At 39.4% G+C, this 25,559-nt stretch overlaps 4 protein-coding genes across 5 annotated transcripts; 2 read left to right on the forward strand and 2 right to left on the reverse strand.

Moving 5' to 3' along the window:
* Positions 1-285: 285 nt before the first annotated feature.
* LOC111337746 (uncharacterized) lies at positions 286-8,771 on the reverse strand. The gene is made up of 5 exons (XM_022944101.2): positions 7,830-8,771; positions 5,825-6,127; positions 5,120-5,409; positions 3,385-3,624; positions 286-2,143 (listed from the first exon to the last, which is right to left on the reverse strand). Exons 1-5 carry the CDS (start codon positions 8,746-8,748, stop codon positions 1,793-1,795), a joined length of 2,103 nt encoding a protein of 700 aa, XP_022799836.2. The 5' UTR covers positions 8,749-8,771; the 3' UTR covers positions 286-1,792.
* A 1,045-nt stretch (positions 8,772-9,816) lies between these two features.
* Positions 9,817-11,473, forward strand: LOC111337748 (uncharacterized). Its single transcript, XM_022944103.2, has one exon. It carries the CDS (start codon positions 9,914-9,916, stop codon positions 10,568-10,570), a length of 657 nt encoding a protein of 218 aa, XP_022799838.2. The 5' UTR covers positions 9,817-9,913; the 3' UTR covers positions 10,571-11,473.
* Positions 11,474-12,921: 1,448 nt separating this feature from the next.
* LOC111337757 (mRNA export factor) lies at positions 12,922-20,729 on the reverse strand. 2 transcript variants are annotated; one of them, XM_022944117.2, is made up of 9 exons: positions 20,306-20,729; positions 17,642-17,734; positions 17,439-17,525; positions 16,520-16,786; positions 15,838-15,950; positions 15,684-15,756; positions 14,928-15,032; positions 14,022-14,114; positions 12,922-13,932 (listed from the first exon to the last, which is right to left on the reverse strand). In XM_022944117.2, exons 1-9 carry the CDS (start codon positions 20,516-20,518, stop codon positions 13,849-13,851), a joined length of 1,128 nt encoding a protein of 375 aa, XP_022799852.1. In that variant the 5' UTR covers positions 20,519-20,729; the 3' UTR covers positions 12,922-13,848. The 2 variants fall into 2 exon arrangements, with proteins under 2 accessions (XP_022799852.1, XP_088599590.1); XM_088743464.1 differs by having other exon boundaries at positions 14,928-15,026; positions 15,678-15,756.
* A 1,643-nt stretch (positions 20,730-22,372) lies between these two features.
* LOC111337739 (uncharacterized) lies at positions 22,373-24,041 on the forward strand. The gene is made up of 2 exons (XM_022944092.2): positions 22,373-23,130; positions 23,261-24,041. Exons 1-2 carry the CDS (start codon positions 22,373-22,375, stop codon positions 24,039-24,041), a joined length of 1,539 nt encoding a protein of 512 aa, XP_022799827.2.
* Positions 24,042-25,559: the final 1,518 nt, after the last annotated feature.

A 25,559-nucleotide genomic window follows, 5' to 3' on the forward strand; every position in this document is an offset into this window, starting at 1 on the left:
AACAATCAAAGTTAGGGGATCATAGAGATGTGCTCACTCTAATTGGTCAAAGTTCACCTGACATCTTGCTATGATCACCAAATATCAACATGGCCACTGCAAAAAATTTTGATGCCTTCAAAAACAATTAGAAATAAAGGATTGGAGTAGCTCTGATGTTCACCTATTTTAAAAAATCATACTAAATCAATTATTCTACATCAGCATTGTGAAAAAATTCCCATGACTGTGAATTATTCCACTTATTATTCCACAATTATTGCTAGCAGCAAATAGTTGCTTACATTGTCAGAGTGAAAAGGGTGTTTATTGTCCAACTGTACTTTGTAGAGTACAAATAATGCACGAAATGAGTACAAATGTCACGCCATATTTTTACTCCAGAAATACCTGTGAAATTCACCTGCACAGAAATAACAATTTGGCATGATAGATAATAAATCTCTTTCAGATGTTTTGTTGTGTAGTACCGCTGATTATTTTTACTTGTTTGTATTTTGACGTACTCTACAGGCGCATCAAATTATGGCACAACTAGTAAAAATACTCAAAGATACTACACAACAAAACATCTGATAAGATATATATCACCTACAAAAGCAAATCTAAAAAGTTAAGGTTTCAAACAATGGCCCTTTGTTGTAGAAAAGTGTAGGATCATTAATAAGTGAGCATGTCTGTATTATTACACTGCAATAGATAAGTTATTTAACAAATACAATAATTCTACCGGTATGTGTTACTAACCCATCAAAGTATGAAAAACCAATTCCTTATGAACTTATTTCTTAATTTATCATTTACATGGACCAGTACTGATATGTACAAAGGCAAATAAACAGTTCTCTTGCCTTCTAATTTTGTATTACAAAAATATGCAACAAAAGTTGCCAAAAATTCATTTTCTCTCTAAATTGCAAAGTATAGAGACTTCTTTAAACAAGCCAGAAATGTGTGGGCAAACAATGCTTTCTTCAAGCAGTATTTGAACATCTTGGTTACAGAAATAAATAAGGTGCTGGGGAAACTAAAGGGGAAAAAAGTCCTTAGATAACTGAATTGTGGCCTGCATTACAGACTTTCAATTAGCATTAATATCATTATTAACAAAGAGATCCACAGGTGTAAGAGTTATTTATATCTGCTCTCACTGTGTGATATTTAGAATGAACTTATAACCCAGCTTATTGTAGAGTCTCCAAGGCTCAATGGTAGAGCATCAGAGCATATAATATAAGGAGATCTGAGGTTCCGTTCTTCAAGGGAACTCAGATTTTATTTTTAATCCCACCCTTGTGACCAGATGAAAAAACATCTTTTTAAGAATGATAATTGTCAGATTCACTTATCATAAATATTGAGCAGAGAAAACACTTGACTTCCAAAGATGAAGTTTCAAGCTGATGATTGGTTGTTTACTAGTTGACTTATCTCAAGCTGTTTTAACCTTTCCATATTAACCAAATACATGTTACATATTAAGATGTGTTGACTTTGGAAGTCTTGTGATTGCGAGTTTTTATAAGAATCATATGCTTGGAGCGATTTTGAAAACCACGAAGAATTGCCTCTTAAAAAGAATAAAACCTTGTGATAATTGTTTACCACAGTAGACAAACAACAAGGAGGTAAGAAGATACCCAACAGGAAGGAAGATGGTTCAGAATCCCAGAAATTGACACAAATTGCTGATGGTGAGATTAAATGCTGGAGCTAAATTTTTCATGATTAGCAAACCAAGAACTAGCGCCATTAAAAGATTTGTATTTCAAGAACATATGAATATATGAAATTAGTTACGAGCAGCAGGAGACTTGCTACTGGCCCTTCGTGCCACACCGGGTCTGGCAGGGGACTTGCTCAAATTATCCTTACTCCCTTCTCTGCCCCTAGAATTACTTCTTCCCCTTGTTTCATCCCTTGACATCCTGCGTCCTTGATCAGTTCCTGAATTCTTTTTAGCAGGTGTCTGGGATGTTCTTTTAGTGAGTGGTGCACCTCTCTTTGCAGCTTCACGAGCCTTCTTTCTCTCTGCCATCTTCCTTGCTTCTTCAGCTTCTTCTTCTTTTCGTTTCTTTTCTTCTTCCAACAGTTTCTCCTTCTGCTCAGCAACAGAATGGACTTCTTCTATCATGTTAGTTGCCTAAAAGACAAATTAAAGGCATCATTGGAAATCAAGCAATATTTAATAATTAACTATTATTCCACGAGCGCTCGTTGGATATGAGATGATAGATAGCCAACGAGGCGTGTAGCACCGAGTTGGCTATAATCATCTCATATCCACCAAGCGCGAGTGGAATAATTGTTTTATTAAAAACTCCCCCAAGAAATTATTATTTTGTGAAAAGAAACCGGATTTTTTAGTTCCCTTTTGATTTTAAGCTGACGCGTATGCTTACCATATTTGTAGATTATGGTAAATTGGCTCATATACCATAATGGCTAAGCCAATAAAAAGTCTTGAATTGCATTATCCAATGATCTAGTTTTTAATAAGTTGAATTACCACACATTTTGATTGGTTGTTACTTATGGTCTATTGGAGGACAGACACATAAATGACATCACCATTTACCACTTTTTTTCAACATATAAAACAAATAGAACAGACCCAATGTTGCTATGGATCTTATCACAGAAGATATAAAAATGAATTAGGAACTTTCAGTAACACACTTGGATGCCCGTTGTGTGCCACTTGTTTACCACATGTTGATGTCATCTGTATCATTCTACTACTAAACAAACATACAGCAACAGAGATCTATTTATTAAGGTGATTCATGGGCAGTTGCTAAAAGACGCAACTACTTTTAATTAACAAGTGTGGACTGATTCGACAACCAGAAAGAGTTGATAGAGAATCCTTAAGTGTGTATAAAATGACTGCATATAAAATATAGGATTTGACATTGATGCATACACTAAGGTACTCTTTATTTACAGGTTTCTGGCTGAATATAAATGAGCTCAAAGTATTCCTTTTTGGGGGAGAATAATGAAAAACTTGAGGAAGAACCCTTGGAGAAAGGATAAGAACCAACAGAGTCTACAATACAGGTATACATTTGTTGAGAAAGCCATTTTTTGAGGGGGTGAATAAAAGGCAAGAAGAAAGCAACCAGGAAGGGGAAGGTATCTCGTTGCCCCCAACCCTCTCCACCTACTCAAACTCTGAATCAAACATGGAAGTCAGGCAAATGATTACAAGCCTGTAACTGCATCTCACTCTTCCTATTAACTAGAGACAAGCCCATGGCAAGCTAACACTGACAGCTAACTGCACCTGCATGAAACTGGATTGTTGGGTCACAATGGTTGGAGACAAGTTGACTCCATGAAATCTTCCCTCCTACCCTACCCTTGTCTGCCATCACTCACCCAAACATAGAATGTGGCTGCCCCAGCACTTGTATCTCTGATTGTCTCCAAATCAGTCTCCCTCAGATACTTGTCAAAAGCATAGTCAGCTTTATTCATGTCCACACGTAATGGATCTAGGGATGTGACTTGCCGCTTCAAACCTTCTTTGCCCGTCTTGCCAAGCAGCGCTTGCATGTTCTTCCAGTTCAGCAACTCCTTCTCAGGATAGCTCAGCAGCAGATATGTGGCAATCATAACCTGTAAAGAGGCAAGTAGAAAGGCTCACTGATAAATCTAGACTTCATAAGACAAGAGAAGATGAGAGTGGAGTCACTGTTAGAGAATTGCCAGTTGCACCAAGACTCTTCAATTTAAATTTTGTGACAGTACTACACAAGTCAAAATACCCAGTTAAATTTCAAATAGTGGTATGCATACTTTCCCCTCTCAAACTAGATAGGATGTAGTTAGGTTTGCACAGTTTACAGGGTGGGACATTTTCAACCCTCAATGACAATACATTCTGGTTTAAGCTTGTAGCCGCTGAATTGATTGGTTAATTTTAGAGTCTTTTAACCCAGGTTCATCAAATAAACGACATACAAATATGTTTCTGAAAGTAGAATTACACAATCGAAACTTGCAAACGCGAAGCAAAATAAAGCAAAATGAAAGTATACAAAGCTCAAATAAGTCGAAATGTCGAACACTTACAAACAATCTGAGGGTTCCTTCTCAAAATAACTGAAAAATGTTTGTCAAAATCAATAGGATGAAAACGATTCACATTCACAATCTTCAGAACAAAATTCATCATACATATGGCCGAACAAGATCCCTCACTCGGCCTGGTAACAACTAGAGTTGCGTCACATTCAAATCGTGAAATGTCTGTTTGGAACCTACAAAGCTTTAAGTATAAGTAATAATGTGATTTCAAGTGCAGTTTGGTGTAACATTAGTAAATTTTTCAAAGACAACAAAACTGTAAAAGCCCAAAGGGAGAGTGCAATTTATAGCCATGAAAAATGTTCAAGTGCTTACACCAAATTACATGAGAAATCATGTTATTACTTATTAATAATTTGCATAAAAAAAAGACCACAGGAGGTCAAGACAGACAAAATTTTGATGTCACATGTGCCATTTGTAATTTGCTCTTGTTTAACAACTTTGCATTCATGTTACATAAAAAATATAAAATTATACTTGTTTTCATCCAATCAGATATGCGTATTTTTTTCATTTATAATATTAATCCTGATTGAATCAAGACTGATTCTTGTGAAGTTATCATTAGTATCAACTGCCGGTGTTTCTCTTGAGTGTATTTCTGATCAGCCTTTCATGAAATGTTTTAAATGAGCTGTTAGAAAAGAAACTACAGAATTACTATAACCTATATAAGCTATCTAGGTTTAATATAATTTCAGAGCTGAGCAAAGAGTTTCCAGCAATCTGATCGGTCGAGCGGTCCTTATAGATGCTAAAAGTATATAAACCGCTCCACACGGTTTATATAAAATGTTAAAATAAAATGTTAAAATAAAATGTTAATAAATGTTACTAAAACGTTATGATTTTAGAAATTTCACTGTTGCTCAGCTCTGAAATTATACTCAAACAATTATTCACCTCAGGTTCGTTGAATATTGTCGAATAATCCCCTCGACTCTATCTCAGGGATTATTCAACGATATTCACCTTACCTTCGGCGAATAATTGTTAAATACAAAATGTATATATTAAATACCTTATGGACTGCAGGAGGGGGATTCCCATAACTCCTGATCTCTGATATTACACTTTGCTTCAGTTCCATAATTTCTGCTTTCAGTTTCTCAAGACGCTTTAACCTGTTTGCCAGTTTTTCTCCTTCTTTGAGTTCAATGCCCCAACCTTTCTCCCAGCCATTTTGGCGAATATGAGCCATTGACTTCTCCAGATCACCCAGATGTCGACGTCTTATTGCACTTTTTAAGGCTTCCCCTGCTTGGACATCCTTAAGAGTGTTTTCTGCAGTATCAATGTCATTCTTCAAACCTGTCACATGACAAAACATAGTCCATTAGATCTTGATTATTACAAAATTAAGGCTCGGTTGAGAAATGTAAATTCACTGTTTCTGATCCACATTAATCTTCTCTTTTAATTCATTCTCCTTTCTGTTGCCACGTAGACCTCTTTTGTAGCAGCAGGCAGGATTATTATTCTTTCACCTACATGCAAATTAGCCCTCTTGGGCTCCATTTTGAGTTGAAATTCTGTAATTGTCTTAAAACGTATCCATGTTCCCAGAAAGGCCAATTTACATCAATATAAAAGACTGAATAGCAATAAGGCCTGCCAAGTATGAAAGAGATCTATTTTTAGCCAGCCAACTTCCTCCTAAATAACTATTTGTATCACAAAAATTTGCTGTATGCTATACAATCCAATAATAAGAATCAGAGCTTACCTGGCATTTTAGCACTCTTGGCATTCTTGATGGATCCCTCCAGTCTTTCTTCCTTCCTTGATTTCACAGCCCCCTTCAAGTTGGCACGCAATCTCTTCTCTTTGTTTGCCATAGCTTCAGCAAGGGCTTTCTTTTCTGCTTCTTCAGCAGCCTTCCTTGCTGCCTCATCTGTTGCTTCCTTTGCTGCTTCAGCTGCTAAACGAGCTTGTTCTGCTGCTGCTCTTTCTGCTTCTTCTGCTTCCTCAGCTAATTCTTCAGCCTCCATAGCCTCCTCTTTCTGCTTTCGTTCCAGCTCTTCTCTTTCTGCATGATCATCAAATTTAATGGAAAAATATATTTTCTAGTTTCCATTTCCAAAGATGTAAGGTATCTCAAATAGACTTTCATTAACGATAGCTTGATTACATTGGCAACAACTATGGACATTGCCACCTTATGCTGGTACCCACCATCCCCCACCTAGGAGGTCCAATGAAAATTTTCATAGGACCTTAGAGGCAGAATGTACCTCTCCTCTTTAGGGAAGATAGCCTATGAAGATTTTTCAAACTCCTAATTTTCTTTAACAACTTTAAAAGCACCAGCCTCTATAACCCAGAGGTCAAAGGGTGGTTTCCAGTACATTGTTTTGGTTATATACGACTACTTTTAAAGAATTACTAATAACTTTAGTTAAGACAAAGGGGGGACAACGGTATCCACTGGATAAATTGCTAGAAGGTGGATAATGCAGCAAGTCTTGTAAACACTTATCAGCTGGAGACTGAGCAAGCTATCTCTTTGAACAACTGGACCTTGGTTTTTTATATCCTTTACAATCTGATTGGCCCTTATTGGTACAATTTATTCACGAATCACACCATTTTTCCTCTGAATTGCATCTTTTTCCCAGCCAACAAGAAACCTTTTCTAAAACACAACAACCAGTCAGATTTCAATTAATGTAAAAATGTTTAAAGTAACCAGACTAAAAAATCCTGGAAGTAATCCACTCGCTGGTGTTTTTCAGCTCTCTGGTGTTTTTAGCTACTTAGTTATTTCAGGAAGCTGGTAACCCTTAAACAAGCTTATCAAATCAGTTTTTTACAAATGACTGTAATTCCTAAATTATGGGGTAATAAAGTTGTTGTTGTTGTAATCCACCTGATCAGGTCTATGGCCTAGCAGCACACAGTGGCCCCTGGCATCTTACTTTCGCTCTTGGGCGACTTAGGAATTTTAGTTTTTTCATGTAAAAGCATATGCTGGGCACCCTGTATTTCAAAGTTTCAGAGCAGAGGGCTCCTTTCACTTTTTCTTAGAGCACAGCCTTTAAGATGCACACTTGCTTGATTCTGAAATCACTTGTACGATTTTAAACCTAATAATATACATGAAAATATTTCTCAGTTCTGATTGGTTAAGATGAATGCAGTTTTCAGTTAATTCAGTGCAGAAGAGAGTTAATTCAGTGCAGAAGAGGGTTAATTCAGTGCAAAGAAAGAAACAAACCAGACATTCTGATTGGTCAGAATGATTGGTCGATGTCAATGTCAAGGTCAATGTCACTCGCAGGGTTTGAATAAATAATTTTTGCACCTGATGCGTGCGCTTTTCTTCTGCGCAGTTATGAGAAGCTACCTCGTATCTTTTCATGTATATTATTAATACATAATCACATTATTTTCTCGTGCAATTTGGAATAAATAAGCACTTGTAAATTTTTCAAAGACCACAAATTGCACTCGCCCTACGGGCTCATGCAATTTTGTTAGTCTTTGAAAAACTTACTCGTGCTTATTTATTCCAAATTGCACTCAAAATCATGTGATTACCTGTACAAATTGCACTCCACTCAATTCAATTACCATTATAAATCAGTAGCTTTCCATATGGGCTGGGCTTGTGAGGTGAGTCATGGAATAATCCCCGGGATATATCCACAGGCCCTATCCCAAGCTTGTAATCCTAAGAAGCAACCCTTGCTAATTTTGGTATGAACAACTATTGGTAACTACTTTCTGACCTCTTTCCTCCTTTTCTCGTTCCAGTTCCTGCTGTTTTCGTAGTTCCTCTTTCTTCCACTTCTGTTCTGCTTCTTCCTTCTCTCTTCTCTTCCTCTCTTCTTCCTCTAACCTCTTAACTTCTTCTTGCCTCAGTCTCTCCTCTTCTTCTCTTTGTTTTGCTTCTTCCTCGCTGAGCCTCTTCGCATCTTCCTCCAACCTCTGACGCTTTCTTTCCTCCTCTTCTTTTTTTGCCTTCCTTTCCAGTTCTTCTTGTTCGGCCTTTTTCTCAGCAGCTTCTGCGTCGGCTTTTCTCCTTGCCGCTTCTGCCCTCCTCTTCGCTGCTTCTTTCTCTAACTTCGCCTTGTTTTCGGCGGCTTTCCTCGCCTCTTCCTCAGCTCTCTCTTTCTCCTGTTTACGTTTCAACGCCTCCTCCTTCGCACTGCCCTCATCTTGTTTTTCTTCGTCTAGCCAATCCATGGTCGGTATATCGCAAAGTGGAACTTCGATCTCTGCAAAGCTGATTCCAGAACCGGGAGCAGCGCGACTACGGAGGAATTTAAGCCATCGGCGATGCGAGAAAAAATCGTCGTGAACAGCCTGAAATAAGAACCTTGCATCTTTTTCACTAATGGTACCTTTATTTTCTCTATCCAACAGAGCAAATTCCCATTGCAAGTCGCGAACGAGAAAATACCTCCGGTCCATTTCGTTGAGAACATCAAAAAGTTCTTGCCTGTCGCAAGTCTCGGCCGCACAAACGGCATCTATTGACGCTTCCACTTGCGGTAAACTTATCCCGCCATCTTGTATGCTACAGTATAGCTCCTTTAGTTGTTCTGCTGTTAATTCACCCGAGAAATCTGTATCAAAGCGGTTAAAAGTGTCCGTGAGAGCTCTTTCCTCGTTGATCCAGTCAGTTGTAGCCGCCATGTTGATCATTGTTTGTACCAGAATCCTAGTCACCATGACGTCATTAAGAAGTGTTCAAAGGATAAACTCTGGATTGGACTGAATAAGGAGGACAGTGGACAAGGTCCATGAATGTCACATGTTCATTGATCCAACCGGAGAAAATGAAACATACTCAGTTTGTCACTATTTTTTTAATTTGATACATTACATATGGAGAGGAAATGAGGTTATTGACAATATGTAGAACACTGTACACAACGGACATATCTAAGATAAAAAGTGGCCGTAATCGTTAAGTTGTTAAAGGTTCCATGATAAGTAAACTTAAGCTGACATTTTAAGCAGTTTGTGGGCCCGAGAGTATTGAAACCCTTAAAAATGAGAAGCATTCATTTGAAATAAATGTTAGTGTGTTACGCTTTGTTTATTCAAGGAAAACCTTTCAGTCTTGCGTGATTTCCAAGTGTTGACATATGAATTAACATATGGATCAATGGTTGTGGGTGTTAAATTTGTTTATATCGGCTGAAAGAGCCGATCGCCTTAAAAAAAAAAAAAATGTCATGGAAATGCCGTAAAAAAGGATTGAAATAGGTTTCAGCGACGACTTTGAAATCACCGCAAAATGATAGACCTGTAATCTTGATTTCTGAGTAAATGACAAATGAGGTTAGGTCAACAAGATTACCTTAAAGACACGTAAGTAAACCTCGGTCTTTGAAACTGATATCATATTAATTTTCATTCTGTAAACTCCAAAGCTTCACAATGCTTGAAAAAAATTAAAGAAACTACCCACTTAAGTGCGCGATAGGAGAAAAACCCTTTAATGACAAGAATACGTATTTTAGCCTGATATTATTTTTCTATAATCTCGAACAAAAGCGTGCGGAAAAAAATTCCTAAGCCGTTTCGCATTATTGCTTGCTATCAAACTTTATAAAAGCCTTTGATCCCTATTTAGTTCATTAAAAGACAATTATGATGAAAAAGAACCATACTTGTCTGTTGCCTATCAATATCATGCAACGAATGACGTTTCCAAACAATAGACGGCATTGATAGTCTCGAGGTCACTGCCTTTGTGGTGAAAAGGTCAGATACGTGTTATAGAATAACAGGCATGACATAATTCGGACTCGCAGGCTGGCAACAAAGTTGACTTTGATAACGCTACGAATCTCGAGAAAAAATGTCCTCTGCGGACGAAAATTCGGCTTTAAAAAGGAACTCTGTCCATCAAACAAGGCTCAGTCTCGAACTCCAACAACTGGAAAGGGATAGAACGACTCGCATGCGTGAAATGGAAAAGGCAACCCAAGCGTTTGCGCGGAGACAGGAACAAATTCAGGGCATACGAGATAAAGCTTCCTTACGAAGAGTTCCGAGCGCTCCACCCATACAAAACCATTCTGGCCGCACGCCACTCAGTAAAAGTGTTCTTGCAGCTGATTCAAAAGAAGATTTGACCCTTCAACCATTCATAACCAAAAACGTAAGACTGGAAAGTGCACCCTTGTCGAGAAATCGTAGAGCACTTCACAAAACAGTGACAATGCCTTCGATGGATCTACTTCCATCGCACGGCGGTTTTACCGGCTCCGCTGGTAACTTATCATCTATTTGTAGCGATCCGACGCAAAGAAGAACTAGCCCAAACAAATTAGGATTTGTATCTCCGTTACAAACGCCCCCAAGTGGCACAAGAGTGCCAATGTACAGTCGGAATTTTACAGGTGTGCGACAACGGGACGATGCAATGACAGCTAGCCTGCCTCGAAGAAAGACCAGTTTACCTCAATTATCTAATGGCACGAGAACCACAAGAAGTAAATCTGTGTCCTACTAGACAAGAGAGCTTCACTAATCAGTGTTTTTATTAATCTATCTTTTGCTATGATTTTCTCGTGAACTCTCCAAGATCTCCAGTCAACTCCTAGATCGGTTCGTTACCATGACATAGGAATGTTTTTCGGCTTTTCATTTCGAGACAACTTCTCTAAGGAGTGTGAAATAATCCAATCATCATGAAGGACCATGAAGTTGTCTAAAATAAGTAGTGGTTGATGTCTATAACTTGCGGTTGGAATATTGCTTGTTTTTTATGTTCGTGTTGTGAGAAGTAGTACTCAATAATTACCTCAAATTGGGTACACATCGAAAATCACGTGTGGCAAAATAGAAGACCGTCTGACCAGATAGAGTAGATAAGGAATTAAGTAATCAAGAGGGCAAAAGTTAGGTTGTACAGTCAACACAACAAAAACTATTTTTCCACGAGTTCGACCTAAAGAAGTTAGGACATTTTCTTGTTGATCTTAATCAAGTTGACGTGCGAAAGCATACCAAATATTGCGTGACCTTTAGAACTTAAGCACAGTGGGTTCCCAAATAAACATAGTTATACAAATTGGCTATTTTTATCCTCATAAATCAATCAAGAGATTTTATCTTTGTTGGGACATCTGAATTGGTAAACTGCTGAACTACAGTGAACTTTTCGAATTAACATTCGAGGAAAACAAAAGATTTATAGCTGTGTAATTCAGCGTTGTTGTTTCAACCGGAAACGATGTGAAACGCATTAACAGGCTTTGTTTGATTGCTTTTAGCGAGTGTGATCGAGCTGTTAAAAAAAAGAGTTTTGTCTAAAGAAAAGTAATTTAATTTTCATTTAGTTTTTAAAAACAAGTGTGCTTTTTATTCCTACGTTTCATCATTTGTGTGTTAAGTAAAACTCCAGAACATTTGATCCATTGACCCCTTGTTACGATGGAATAGATAGAAATGGTTCAATGTATTATTATCATTTCATCTTGTCTTCCAATTAAGGCGCTGACGTTCAGACAAGTTTAAGAGATATCTTATTTATTCATCATATTCTAAATTCTTATCTCCTTGCTTGGAGCAGTCAACTGAAGTCGAGAAACAGAATATTTCAGAATGACATTGGAAAAGAATCAGGTTCCATGACAACTCATCAAAAGTTTTATTCTATGAAACTCGCTGCAGGGCTTGATCAGAGAGGAAACTCTTATTTTAGAACCCTTTCGTTTTCTTGTCTCAACGGAGCTGAGAGGTTCCTCTGCGTGTGTCATTCATCTATTGGTCATTAATTCACCATTCTACTGACACTGCCTCTTAGGACAAAGCGATTATGACGTCAATTTTCACCTTAATCACGTTACTTGACGTCACAGTAAAAATCACGAACGAAAGTGTTCGAGGTTGCTCCGCTAAAGTTTCAAAATTGAATTTAATCCAGCCTCTTCAAGCAGTCATTAAAATCAATATTTCTCTCCTAAAATCCCCATTCCCTCTTTAAATGTATAAGTAAAACAAGCTTACACTGCAGTATTTTCCGTATTCCTTGTGGCAAACTGCGAGCTGTAAATCGTGAGTCACGCGAAACGTTTGGTACTAAGAAAAACAGAAGAGATTTACTCACGCGAGGGAAAACGGAACACTCACGAACTCACAAGAAGTCCACTTTTGTACGTAATGGAACTATTCGTGGAGAGAAAGGTAAAAGCGAGATATGAGAAGAGCACTCTCTTCCTGACACTCTTAACAGCTTGTTTCCAGTCGGTGATAGACTGACGAAAAAACAAAATTTATTGTTTGCTGATAGCTTGTCTTGGTGATAGATTGTGACAAACTCACAAAATAAATTTATTTTGAAGAGGAACTAAGAAGTTATGAAATAAAATAGAATAGAATACTCTAAAGGAATACAGTATACTATTTTTGTGTGAAAGCTGTTTCATTGAAGACAGAAATCAACGTTTCCTGTTCTGCTTTCATGAAGCGACTTATACGAGATTATGGCTACTCCACCTTATGAATCAGTACGCTTTCCGGCAGTTTTCAAAACAAAGAAGGCACAAAACACACCGAACAAAGCTCAAGGCGAATTTGTTTAATCTTATGGCGTAATATTTTGGCCGTACACTGCATAGGTTACCGACCAAACTTGTTAGTGAAGGTGACGGGACATTTGCCTGTTCCTTTTTTGGCATTTTTTATGACCTCTCATTCGTGCAGGTATGCAAAAAAACGTAAAAGAGACCCAATATTCAGCCATGTTTACTTCCGCTTGGGCAATAACACCTACTTGCTTCCAGATGCAGAGGGGCATTCAGAGAGTAAAGTATATTTCTTTCAAGAATTACGCCAAATCTAATATTTCTGAAGAAAATAGTCCTTTAGAAAAACACTTTATTTTTACGCATCTTTTGGTTTTTTCTTCCTGTAGTACATGTAGAAGTTTATGAACAACATATATATCGCTCTCTTACATCAGTAAAACCCTAAGAGTAACCAGCATCTAATTTCTCCTATCAGTGTTACTGCTGAATAATTCACAAAAGTCGTGAGAATAAAGGAACTGATCACTAACCCAAGGAGCTTTGACTGTTAAACAAATTCTCCTTGCCAGTACCAAAGGAAATGTATAGAGAACGGTCAGGAGAATATACATACTGATGTCAGAGAGTGAAGGGTGAAATGATTCAATGCTCTTACATTCTGATCTGGCAGTAATGCCAATAAACTAGAGACATGACAACAAGTGTTGAAGTCTATCTACTGTTCTGTTTACAGCTACACAATTTTTATTAGGGCCCTTAAGCAACCACGACGGCGACGGACACGAGGACGTGGAAAAACAAGAGATCTACTTGGCAGAACAATAGCTCAGCACGTGCGTTTTGAAACTTTGTACATTTCTTAGTCGTCCTATGCAAAACAACAACGTGAAATCGCCAAAATTTGCGTCGTCTGCGAACCGAAACCGCGACGGCAAATTATTTCAATTTTCATTTGGAACTCAACGCTACTTTTATACGTCATGCTGAAGTTGAGCTGTGGCGCCATACGAGACAGTAAGCTCCTGCAGCCATGTTTGAAATTCTAACTAAGAGTAGAAATTCATTTTTTAATCGGAGTCTTCCTTGGCGTTGCCGTCCTGACTGCTTAAGGTCCCTATTGTATCGACTTCATCATTTGATCCATTCTTCCTTCACATCATGATGTGAGTACTTTGAACCAAGCCAGGTTCTTGATGGCTGGTGCATGACTTGCTTACTGTGCAAGACTGACAGATTTACAATTTCCTAACTGAAATATTTATTTTTTCCGGGGTTTCAGCTCATCCGTGCAGTTTCTGAGGAAGATCTTGGGCTTGAGTTGAGGGTTGAAGTACTCGTGTCCCTTGAAAGAAAGAAAGAAAATTGCAGTTCAGTCTCCAGGTTTCCAATTCATTCTTAAAGAACCAAGGAAGTCTACAGGTTTATAGTTACCTTTGACCAGTCGTAACCCGAGCTGTAGGCAAATATATTTCCTTTCGAATTGAAACAACAGGCTGTTATGGGCATGTTCAGCTGCTCAGAAGTCTGATAAAAAAAAAAAAAAAAAAAAAAAGAAAATGTCGTCGGAAACAGGATAATTAGTATTGTAACGATTCAAAATTATCTGCCGGAAATCGAGTGTCACGATCTGTCCCGCTCCGATAAATCAGTTTGTTTATCTTTGTTGGGAAGAACTTTAAAGCCAATCAACTTACGTTTTGATCAAGGTGTGTTCATGAGATAAGAAAATCATTGTGAGTAGTTTTTAGTCGGCCAGAGACTTCGCGTAACGTTGTTCTGCCTGCTTTTTTGAGAAATAAATTCTGGAAGAGAACAGTGACAGTGTGGGCTCCTCACTAATTCCCCAAAAAAATTATAAAGGGAAAAATATATATATTCAATGGAACTATTAAGTCAAAGAGTGAAGCTGGGAGTTTGGTTGTTACAGATTTTCATATATTTCTTTGCATATTTCCGATTAAAAATACACTATAACAATACACTCTCACCACTACACCAACCCTGCTCCCCTAATCGTTCATTAAGATGATGAGAATAAAAGAAACGATCATCAACCGAGGAACTTTTGATTGTTAAATGAATTCTCCTTGTCAGTACTAAAGGAAATGTATAGGGAAGAGTATCAAGAATATGGTTATTGATGTTAGATCGTTTTAGTCAACTACTACATCTCCAATGCCTCCACATGGAAAAAATATCTGCTCAATATTTCAAGTCTAATTTTGTCATGCGTGATAAAATTTCAAAGATCCACATAAAGCAACCATTCCATATGGATTATGAAAGAAAATAAAGAGGTCTTGCATCCAGTCTTCCAAAGTATAGACAAGTGCAAACCTTGAGTTTTGTGCGAGCATCCTTGTCCCAAAAACTGAACTTTCCATCTGACCCTACAGTGGCCAAAAGACAGAAATGTACAGGATGGAATGCAATATCGTTTACCTGAAAAATAAAACAATTGGTGGTTGCTTTGCCTTGCATACAATAGCCAATGCTAAAAAAGTTTTGAAGCAATGTGGGAAATCTGGGTCTAATCATGTAGTCAAAGACTTTCTGGAACATTTCTCTTGAAAAATGAGGAAAACCTTTGTACTCTTTGATAAGATTATTATGAAATCACATTTAAGGTGGCTATGTTGTGAAAAAAATGTCTCACTCCAACAGTATTTTATTTCACTATGATCAATAACAATAATCTTGTCTCACCATATTATCTGATTAATAATTCTCTCTTCTAGAGTTCATGTTATAACTAAAATCCACCCCATACCTGATACATTTGTCTGTTCTCCAGATGATGCAATGGGAAATTGTTTAATTTTACATTTAACACTCCTTAATTTAACCCACTGACCTGGACAAATTGTTTGTAAATTACCTAACACCCTCAGCAGAAATTTTTTTTAGTAACTGTATCAACGGCAAGGTTATGAGTGTAACAGCAAGAAAATGCTACAATGAGTGAATCCAAGGTTGAAGCTTTCCTGCTTCACATCCATCCTGATTAACTGAATTTTACTATCTGACAATTCATTCAAAATGTACACCATTTCTTCCTCTTGTAAGAAAGCTTGCTTATTATCACAGACTTACTGCATAAATGTCTTGAAAGTTTGCATTTCCTGTTCCATTAGATCTGTGACACTTGAATGTGAAGTTATCTTTCCTACAAGTAAATGAAGCTTTTGTTTGAGCCATAAAGTTCCATGACAAATTTTCAAACAAACAGGAATTGACCTGGACTTACGGATTTTGTGGTTGAATGAACTGGATTGCAACTCTTCCTTCAACAGAGCCAAGAGCAAAGCCCACAGGCTGATTGTTTTTCTTCGGATCCCGGAAAATACTCACACAGCGGTTCTACAACAAAAGAGAACATCAAAATAACTACAATATCATATCACCATTTTAAGAGTAAAAAAATCATATCACACAAATGAGAGATGTAAGGTCTTTGTCATATACAAAGGGACAAAGGGAAGGAATTGAGCCTATGATATCTGAATCACTCAGAAGCTTTGTAGCTCAGCTCAAGGCAACCTGAGGTTAACTACACTGAGGGAAAAAACTCTTGTTGAAAAGGTTTTTGAAAGCATCCTAAAGTAATTTCACCCCTCATTGCAGCAATAAGATCACTCTGCCCAATCTCAAGACTTGTTTCTTTGATGTACAAAGTTGAATAAGAAGAGGAGGGAGAGCTGTCAATTAAAATTTAATCTGATGCCCTCATTGTCTGTTATATTCTTGGCTCATAGGGAGATATATTTCCTTAAATAAGCACCCACATTCTTATAAGCGCCCTCCCCCAATTAAGTGCTTATCCCTAAGGCAATAATGTCAAACAAACACCCCTCTCATATAAGTGCCTTCCCTCCTCCTTCATTTAAATGGTAGGGATACAAGGATACATGGCGCATTAAGTTACAAACCTGGTACTTCAGTGGTGAATCAATTCTCTTGTACTCTGATGGCTGGTTTTCCAACTGATAACAGATTATTCCTCTCTGTGCTGTTCCAACAATGGCCATTGGATACACCACATCTGCACAATAAACCCTCTCTGGAAGTGATACAACCATCATGGGATTATTTGACCTTGTGTCCCAAAACTTCAGCGTGTTATCCCAACTGCCAGTCATAAGACAGCTGTAGTTTGGTGCCTGGACCCAGTGACATGTTTTAACTGGCTTGTCATGCTGAACAACAGGAAAAGAACAAGAAAGAAATTAACTACAACTTGCCATAATTGTTTGTTAACTTATCTTCATGAGGTGGGAAATCTTTTGACATGTTTCTTTTCACAAAATTTATTGACTGGTAAATGCCAGAACTTATATAACAAATACATGGAAGATAGAATTACACTTGAGACCTTGGTAGTGAAAAGAGTTAAGTTTAACTCCCTGAAGTGATTAACATGTAACTTCACCTTCTAATAACCATACATTACCTAGCAAACAGGTAACGAGAATACTAAAACTTATCAGGTAGAGGTTTTTTACCTTGATCTAACACCAACTTCATAGAACTGACTTACAAGGAAATGTGTAGCAGCTCGAGGGGAGAATTTACAATCAGATCTTGGTAGTAAAGGGTTAAAGCCAACCTGATTTCTCTTAACCCTTTCACATGAGTAATTCTCTCTGCTGTCTGCCATACAGTTCTTAAGATGTTCATTTGGAGATTTTGGTTTTGGTTCAATGAATACACCCCTAATTTCTATTTTCCTCTATTCTCAACACCTTTCTGCTTGATACATTACTGGTATTGTGAGGAGAATTCTGTCTTGGTCACCCATGATAGTTAGGTGAACTGTGCTAAGATTGAAATGCAGAAAGTGCATATTACCTGAGCCACTTGAATGGCTTGATTGGAATTCAAATCCCACATCTTACATTGTTTGTCAGTGGACGCTGTAAACACTTTTGTGCCATCCTACAAATAAACACCAGAGTCAGGACAATGCAATCTTGCAGAAATCAACATCACCATAAACTGCAAAACATAACATATGTACCAGTAAAAATAGTAGAGTACCACAAATAACTTACATCATGCCAGCAACAATCCAGGATGGGACCTGTATGATTTTGTTGTGCCTTGGGAATGGTCTGACCATTTTCTCTGACTTCCCAACATCGAATCTAACAGAGACAAAAACAATTTGTACACTCATGTAAAATTGTAATTTAGGAAAGATGTTTAATTATGAGCACAGTAAGTAAATAAAGAGAGATTTTACTCCACTTCACACAAATGTGGAATAAAGAAAAAGTATCAGTCCCCACAAGAAATAACTACAGAGCTTGGAATCCAAAACTGTGAGGTTCAATTCTTCACTGGGAATAAGTGTGGTTTTCCACTGGCTGAGGGACGAAAGAAGTGGAAAACGTTTTTCTCACATGTAGCCGGGAGAATGGGTTCGAGGGTGTGGGGGGTCTCCAGGTCACATGGCATTTCAAAGTTCAGTTCAGTTGTTTTGTTGCCTTCTGCGATTGCCTGATCTTCCCCACCCACCCACTCTCCATATGTTTTTAGGGATACAGGATTTCAAGTAGGGCCTTAGGTCCAGTTATTTGTGCATGTCAGTCTTCTGTATCTAGGCTCAGTTTCAGCTGTTTTGTTCGTGTTGTAACCCTAATGGTTCACTGTGTTGATATAATAAAGGTCAGGATGCATGGTCGGCTAGGCATGGCTCCCAGTTGTGTGTGAGAAAATGTTTTCTTTGTCCCACACTTGTGTCTAGACAAATACAGTTGAACCTCTCCACAAGGGCCACCTTGTGGACAGAAGAAAGTGGCCATTGTGGAGAGGTGACTGTTATGGGAAGATGGGAGTATAATGTGTGGACAGCCCAATGGGACTGAAATAGTGGCTGTTGTGGAGAGGTGGCTGTTATAGAGAGGTGGGGGTGTAATGTATGGACAGCCTGATGGGACCAAAAAAGTGGCCCTTGCGAAGAGGTGGCTGTTATGGGGAGGTGGGGGTGTAATGTATGAATGGCCTGATGGGACCAAAATAGTGGCCCCTACGAAGAGGTGGCCATTATGGGGAGATAAGGGTGTAACGTATGGACAGCTAGATGGGACCAAAAAAGTGGCCATTGTGGTGAGGTGGCTGTTATGGGGAGGTGGGACGAAGAGCATAGGTGAAAAGTGTCGTACTTCCAATTTCCCATAGAAAAAATAATAAAGAAGAAATGGATACAGGCCATCAGGCAAGACAAAGGAAAAGACTTTAAAATGTCTGACTCAACAAAGGTCTCTTCCAGACATTTTAGATATGAAGATCTAAAAAAGACACTTGCAAAGAAATTATGCCTAAAACCTGGTGCCATACCATCAATATTTTCCTGGATTCACATGTCGCCTCGCAAGAGGAAACCAACAACAGAAAGGATCATTTGCGAACCACTGGTGTCGACTTCCGCTGCTTCTAGATTTAATGCATCTACCGAGAGTGTTGTGGAATTTGATTTGGAAAAAAAAGGGGAAGTATTGGTTTGACTACCAGGGTTGTTGAGAATTAGAATATAATCTTGCCAGGAAAGGAATGTTATGATTTGACGGAAACCATTGCAAACAAAATTAAAAGAATTGAAGAATTAGAACAGGAAATCAATGACATTCAATTGCGATTAGAAAATGCTCAGTGGCAAATCACAAACTTTACAAAGAAACAATTTGTGCTCGAAAACTTGAAAGCTAAGAAATATACAGCAGCTTTTTACACTGGTTTTAATAACTGGGATGCTTTTTAGACGGTGTACAATTATCTTGGTGATTCATTTAGACTCTGGTAAACATTAGCATTTTCTTAAGCGAAGTGCCCCAACCATCGTCGGGAAACTGCACCCAAATAACCTCTTCTCCGCTGACATCAGTGAATGTGCTCAATTGTTCTTTTCTGTGACTGTAAATCTTGTCTGGATCGGGATCAACAATATTCTTATCTTTGCCCGTTCTGATGTACTCGTACACTTGTTTCACAAGCTTTTGTCTTCAGACCTTTTCCCAAATCATCACAGCACTTAAGCCACAAATGTAGTTCTGTGTTTTTCAGCTCTTCAGGCTTTCATCCAAGCAGAGAAGCGCCTAGAATATCATCTTCCATGAGAAAGAGTGCATTGGGAGAATCATCGCATGAGCTACTCGAGGAGGAAAGTGAAAGTTTGAGGCCTTTGTAACCTCATTTTCATACTATTCTCACCAGGCCTCGCCCTACACCTGCCATTATGAAAGTCGTATATGTCTGCCTTAAAATGAACAACTATTAGCTGCATCCTGAAAGTTGCCTTCCTTGGAATAAATAGGTTTTGGAAAGATTTCCATATAACCCCATACATTAATTAATTATGCATTCCATCACAGCAAGACTAATTGTAAAGGTATCTTTGCAACACTCTACACATAATTCATGTATGGGGTTATATGGAAATCTTGCCAAGGTTTTTTCTAATTAACAGAGAAGGACGATGGACAAGAGTACCATATAACCCCATACATTAATTATGCATTCAGATTAGTAGACTTTGTTTTTAAAGTTTTGTCGTGAAAGACAAAGAAGTGGAATGGATAATTAATGTATGGGGTTATATGGTACTCTTTCCGGACGATGAACAGATCAATCTCGAAACTTAAATGATCAAAGTATCGCTTGCAAAAAAGGATCGTAAACAGCAAACAAAATTACGCACATGTCTAAATAACACTCACATCATTTGCCCAAGATGATGCGATGAGGAAGTCAGCTTTCGGACTGAACTTCAAAGAACTAACTGTGTCATCTGGCGGGCTTTGCACTTCCAAATCTTTCATTGGGTTTTCCTGCGTTCCAAGGCCGAGGGTATTCGTCGAAGGAGTAGTGGAACCAAACCCCCCAAAAGTTGACGTGCCAACTCCAAATCCTGTGCTTGTTGTGCCGAACATATTTTCCTTCTATCGAGACAGTATTTCAGATGCGACTTCTATTTGTATTTGCTTAGTACAGAACTGATTGAAACCGCTATGTATCAGTTTAAAAACTAAGATGTTTCAGACCTCTAACTTTAGTTGTTTGGCACAGATCTGGTTAACACCGTTTCTTACCAGACTAAGATTAAATCTAACATGGCGCCTTCAGATAATATGATACTTCATATACCGTTCATAATTGTGAACACTTTCACTTAAATCCGCTGACCCGTATATATAGCGTTGGCAGTCGCATGTGCCAAGTCGAAAAAGGGTTCTCTACGAAGTAAGTTATTTCAATGGAAATGTTTCTTATTCGTGGATCGTTTATGCACGATTGACAGCGTGGGATTTTTAGCTTCAATTTTTCACTGTTAAACCACTCAGTGCCGTTCAATGGAAGTAGTGCCCTGTCAGTGATTGACCCGAACATAGCACCGGTACCAAGGCACATAGAAGTCGCATTTAAGGCACGATTGTAATAGCAAGACTTCAAAGTTCTTCCTCCTCGATTCGATTGTGAGGGAAAGTCGTCAAAATTTTTCCTTCCACTTTTCATAATTGAATATAATGTCAAAATACAACTTTAACAGACCTTTTATAAAAGTGTTCGAATGCTTTAAAAAAGAAAAGTATAGAAAAAAGTATTGTAAAAATTTTCCTGGAAGTGGACCCCCTGAGCTCATAGCATAAGAGTCCACTCCCAGCCTTTCATTAATCATTATCTTAATTCAGTGACTCACAGCCACCTCGATTCTTACCATTAATACTCATGTTTGATAAAAGCACTTTTGAAAAAAAATATTATTGAAATTTCCTTTGCTTGATAAAGTGATCGCGTTAGTCACAATTTGCTTGGCTTGTTTGCTAAACGAATGTCTTAAAAAAAAATTGGCTCTTGAAGTTTTTTACATCCAAACTCTTATAATGAGTACAATATACGCTGTCTTGTTTTAGTTTATTAAACTTAGAAGTCCAGTGAGCTGTTTACAGAAATGCGGATAGCCCTATATATAGCTGGGTATAGCCCTGTATAGCGGTATATAGCCGTGTACGGCTGTGTATAGCCGTGTATAGCCCTGTATAGCTGTGTGCAGCCCTGTATAGCTGTATATAGCTCTATAGAGCTGTGCACAGCTGTTTAGCTGTGTACAGCTATGCACAGCCCTGTAAAAAGCTGCGTATAGCCCTGTATGGCTGTGTATAGCCCTGTACAGCTGTGTACAGGGCTATCCACTGCCTTGTGGACAATGTCTTCACATAAAGGCTAAAGGAGGCGACCCTGACTCAAACGCAGCGCGACGTGGACATCCGTCAGGAAACTGGAAAGGCGGACGAATCCTACAAGATCAACGGCAGTTCACGGCAACTAGGTGTGGCTCCGGTCGTCGAGGTCCCCTTGCAATCGGACTAAGACACACCTGGTGAAGACTACGGAGCTCTGTTTGTGCGACTTTGCTCATCCCCACGCACAGCTTCTGCTTGCATCACTACAAGAAAGCCCTGCGGCGACTGGGGATTGGCGTCGGGAACAGGGAAGTGAAGCCTGCAAGTTCCTAGTCACAAACCGCCAGCACGTAGGCGGTGGAGGTTTTATCAGTCGCTCACCTTAGGACCGGAGACAGTAAAGTTGTTCGGTAGTTGCCTCCATGACTAAGCAGGCCTATTTAGGATCCAGTCTGCTTACCTCTATTGAAGAAGGGGCTAGAAAAGGTGCTCCAAACATAGTCTGTCTCCAATCCAACCTGGCTGGAAGGCCGCATCCAGCGGGTTCACCTAATAAGCGGTAGGAAAACACCAATGAAAATTGCAACTTGGAATGTAAGAACGATGATGGACAATGATAAATCTGACAGACCGGAGAGACGCATGGCCTTCATAGCTCGCGAACTCCGAAGACTCGACATTGATATAGCGGCGCTTCAAGAGACACGACTCCCGGACGAAGGACAACTCACAGAAGTCGGAGAAGGATATACCTTCTTCTGGAAAAGTCTACCTACTGCATCGAAAAGGATGTATGGTGTGGGATTTGCAATCAAGACCGAGATAATGAGGAACCTAAACCATCTGCCGGTTGGCGTGAATGAGCGCTTAATGACTTTGCAGCTGAACCTGGGTGACAACAGGAAAGCGACTCTCATCTCTGCATATGCTCCTACCCACCTTGCTGACCAGCATGACAAGGAAGTATTTTACTCAGACCTGGACGTTCTTCTCTCAAGAGTCCCTCAGAGGAATAAACTCGTACTGCTAGGAGACTTCAACGCCCGCGTTGGAAAAGAACACCTTGTATGGAAAAAAGTTATCGGCAAGGATGGGACTGGAAAGGCAAACAGTAACGGGGAGATGCTTCTAACAAAATGTGCCGAGCACAATCTGACCGTCACGAACACCCTGTTTAGACAGAAAGACCGTCTGAAGACGTCACGGAGACATCCAAGATCTGGCCACTGGCACCTCATAGAGTTCATTATTGTATGCCGTAGGCGTATGCCTCACCCGCGCTATCGAATCCTCGGATGCTTGCTGGACCGACCACCGACTCATGTTGTCCCTGATGAACTTCAGCATACAAAGGAAACACCGTAATGCATGTAAGAAAAAACCAACCAGATATAACACTAGTCGACTGAGCCAACCTGAAGTAAAGGAGAAATTCCAGAAGGAGATTGCAGAGGAGATCAGGCACATAAATAGTGAATCTGTGGATAACAGCTGGACTGAACTTCGAGAGGCCAGAACCAAGACGTGCAGCACCGAGCTAGGCAGGCTGGCAAGACACAGCGAAGATTGGTTCGATGACAACGATGAAGAGATAAAAGCCCTGACGGATGCAAAACGCTCAGCCTTCAGAGTTTGGCAGTCTGACTACAGAAACAAACAGAAAAAAAGTCAATACCATGATATCAGATCTAAAGTCCAGAGCGAAGTCAGGAAACTGAAGAATGACTGGTGGGTCAGGAAATCAGAGGAGATCCAAACCCTGGCTGACAAGAACTGTACCCGAGAATTCTTTGCTGCCACTCGGAAGCTATATGGACCTTCTTCCATCGGAGCACGACCCATAGCTGTAAAAGATGGCACCATCTGTAAGGAAAAGGAACAGATAAAAGCCAGATGGGGTGAGCACTTCTGCGAACTTCTCAACCAAGAAACCCCAGTTAATGAAAATGTTCTGGATAAAATTCCCCAACTCCAGACAAATGAAAGTCTAGCTTTACCACCAACCATAGATGAACTGCGGAAAGCAATTAAGACGGCCAAGCAAGGGAAGGCGGCTGGCCCTGATGGAATACCTGCTGAGATTTTCAAACACGGGGGAGATGAACTCACTCAAAAACTTCTGGATCTATTCCAAAAGATATGGGAGAGCGAAACACTCCCTGCTGATCTCAGAGATGCCAACATCGTTACCATCTTCAAGAAGAGGAACAAGGCTGAATGTGGAAACTATCGGGGGATATCTCTACTCTCCATCGCTGGGAAGCCAGGATAGTAAGCTACCGATTGAGTTCACTGACAGAGGGATGTCTACCAGAGACTCAGCGTGGGTTTAGGCCAAGCCGTGGAACAGTAGATATGATCTTTGCTGCACGACAAATCCAAGAAAAATGCCAAGAACAACATAGAGACCTCTACATGGCATTCATTGACCTAACGAAGGCTTTCGACACCGTACACAGACCAACTCTATGGAAAGTCCTGCGCAAGGTGGGGTGCCAGAGAAGATGTTGTGTGTAGCCCTCTCCAGCTGTGTATAGCCCTGTAGAGCTCAGTATAGTTCTGTATAGTTGTGTACAACCCTGTATAGCTGTATATAGCCCTGTAAAGGTGTGTACAGCTCTGTGTGGCGGTGTATAGCTGTTTACAGCCCTTATAGCTGTGTATAGCTCTATATTTAGTTCTTATTAACCGAGCGGGAGGTCTGTTTGGGAGAATCTTGACCGAGGTCGCCAGTACAGACCGAACGCAGTGAGGTCTGTACCAGCGACCGAAGTCAAGATTCTCCCATACAGACCGACCTAGCTCGGTTAATAAGATGTTTGTCATATGACTGTGTCTTATCCGCCAATTTTTTATATTCTTTGTACCTTTTTTTTCTAGACCAGCCTAGATGCCGGTCTAGATGGGAAAACCTAGACCGCTTTTAATATTGATTTCAGCCAATCAAATTTGTGAATTCGGTAGTTCCCAGTCCTCGTGAGACACAGCCATATAATAAAGCTGTGTATAGCCCTGTCTAGCTGTGTATAGCCCTGTATAGCGGTGCATAGCCCTTTATAGCTGTCTATAGCCATGTAGGGCTGTATATAGCCGTGTATAGCCCTGTATGGCTGTGTATAGTGCTATATAGCTGTGTATAGCTATACACTAATTGATACTAATTATGAATTGTACAAGAGACAAAGGAACATTTGCACTTCTCTAAGACGTAAAGCTATTAAAACTTTCTTCGACAAGAAAAGTGAGTCGGAAAACCCAAGGGAGTTTTGGGACACATACCGCCCATTTTTGCATTCAAGGAAAAGCACGCAAGCAAATGACATAATATTAAAAGAACACGATGTCGTGATAACAGTCAAAAAACAAATGGGGGAGCTTTTTAATAATTATTTTGTCAACATCGCGGACGGCGTGCCAGAGATTACTGAACAGAGTTATGGAAAAGAGTTGGATGCGCATCCTAGCATTCAGGCGATTTTCAACAACAATGAACAGCTCGCTGTGAGAAACAAATTTGCTTTTCAATATACTAATAAAACCCAAGTGGAAGCCTTGTTACTCAAAATCAACTCCCGCAAATCCTGTGGTCATGAAGGAATACCACCGCGACTGGTAAAAGAGTCTGCCAACGCGATTGCTGGTCCTATTGCTGCAATAATGAATCACTCGATCAGGACAGGACAGCATCCGTCGCACTGGAAATTAGGTCAAGTTACTCCTTTATTTAAAAAGGACGATGAACTGAACAAAAGCAATTATCGACCAGTGACCGTTCTACCTGCGCTCAACA

Source organism: Stylophora pistillata, chromosome 13 (assembly GCF_964205215.1).
Source record: "Stylophora pistillata chromosome 13, jaStyPist1.2, whole genome shotgun sequence".
In the NCBI taxonomy this organism is placed as follows: Eukaryota; Metazoa; Cnidaria; class Anthozoa; order Scleractinia; family Pocilloporidae; genus Stylophora; species Stylophora pistillata.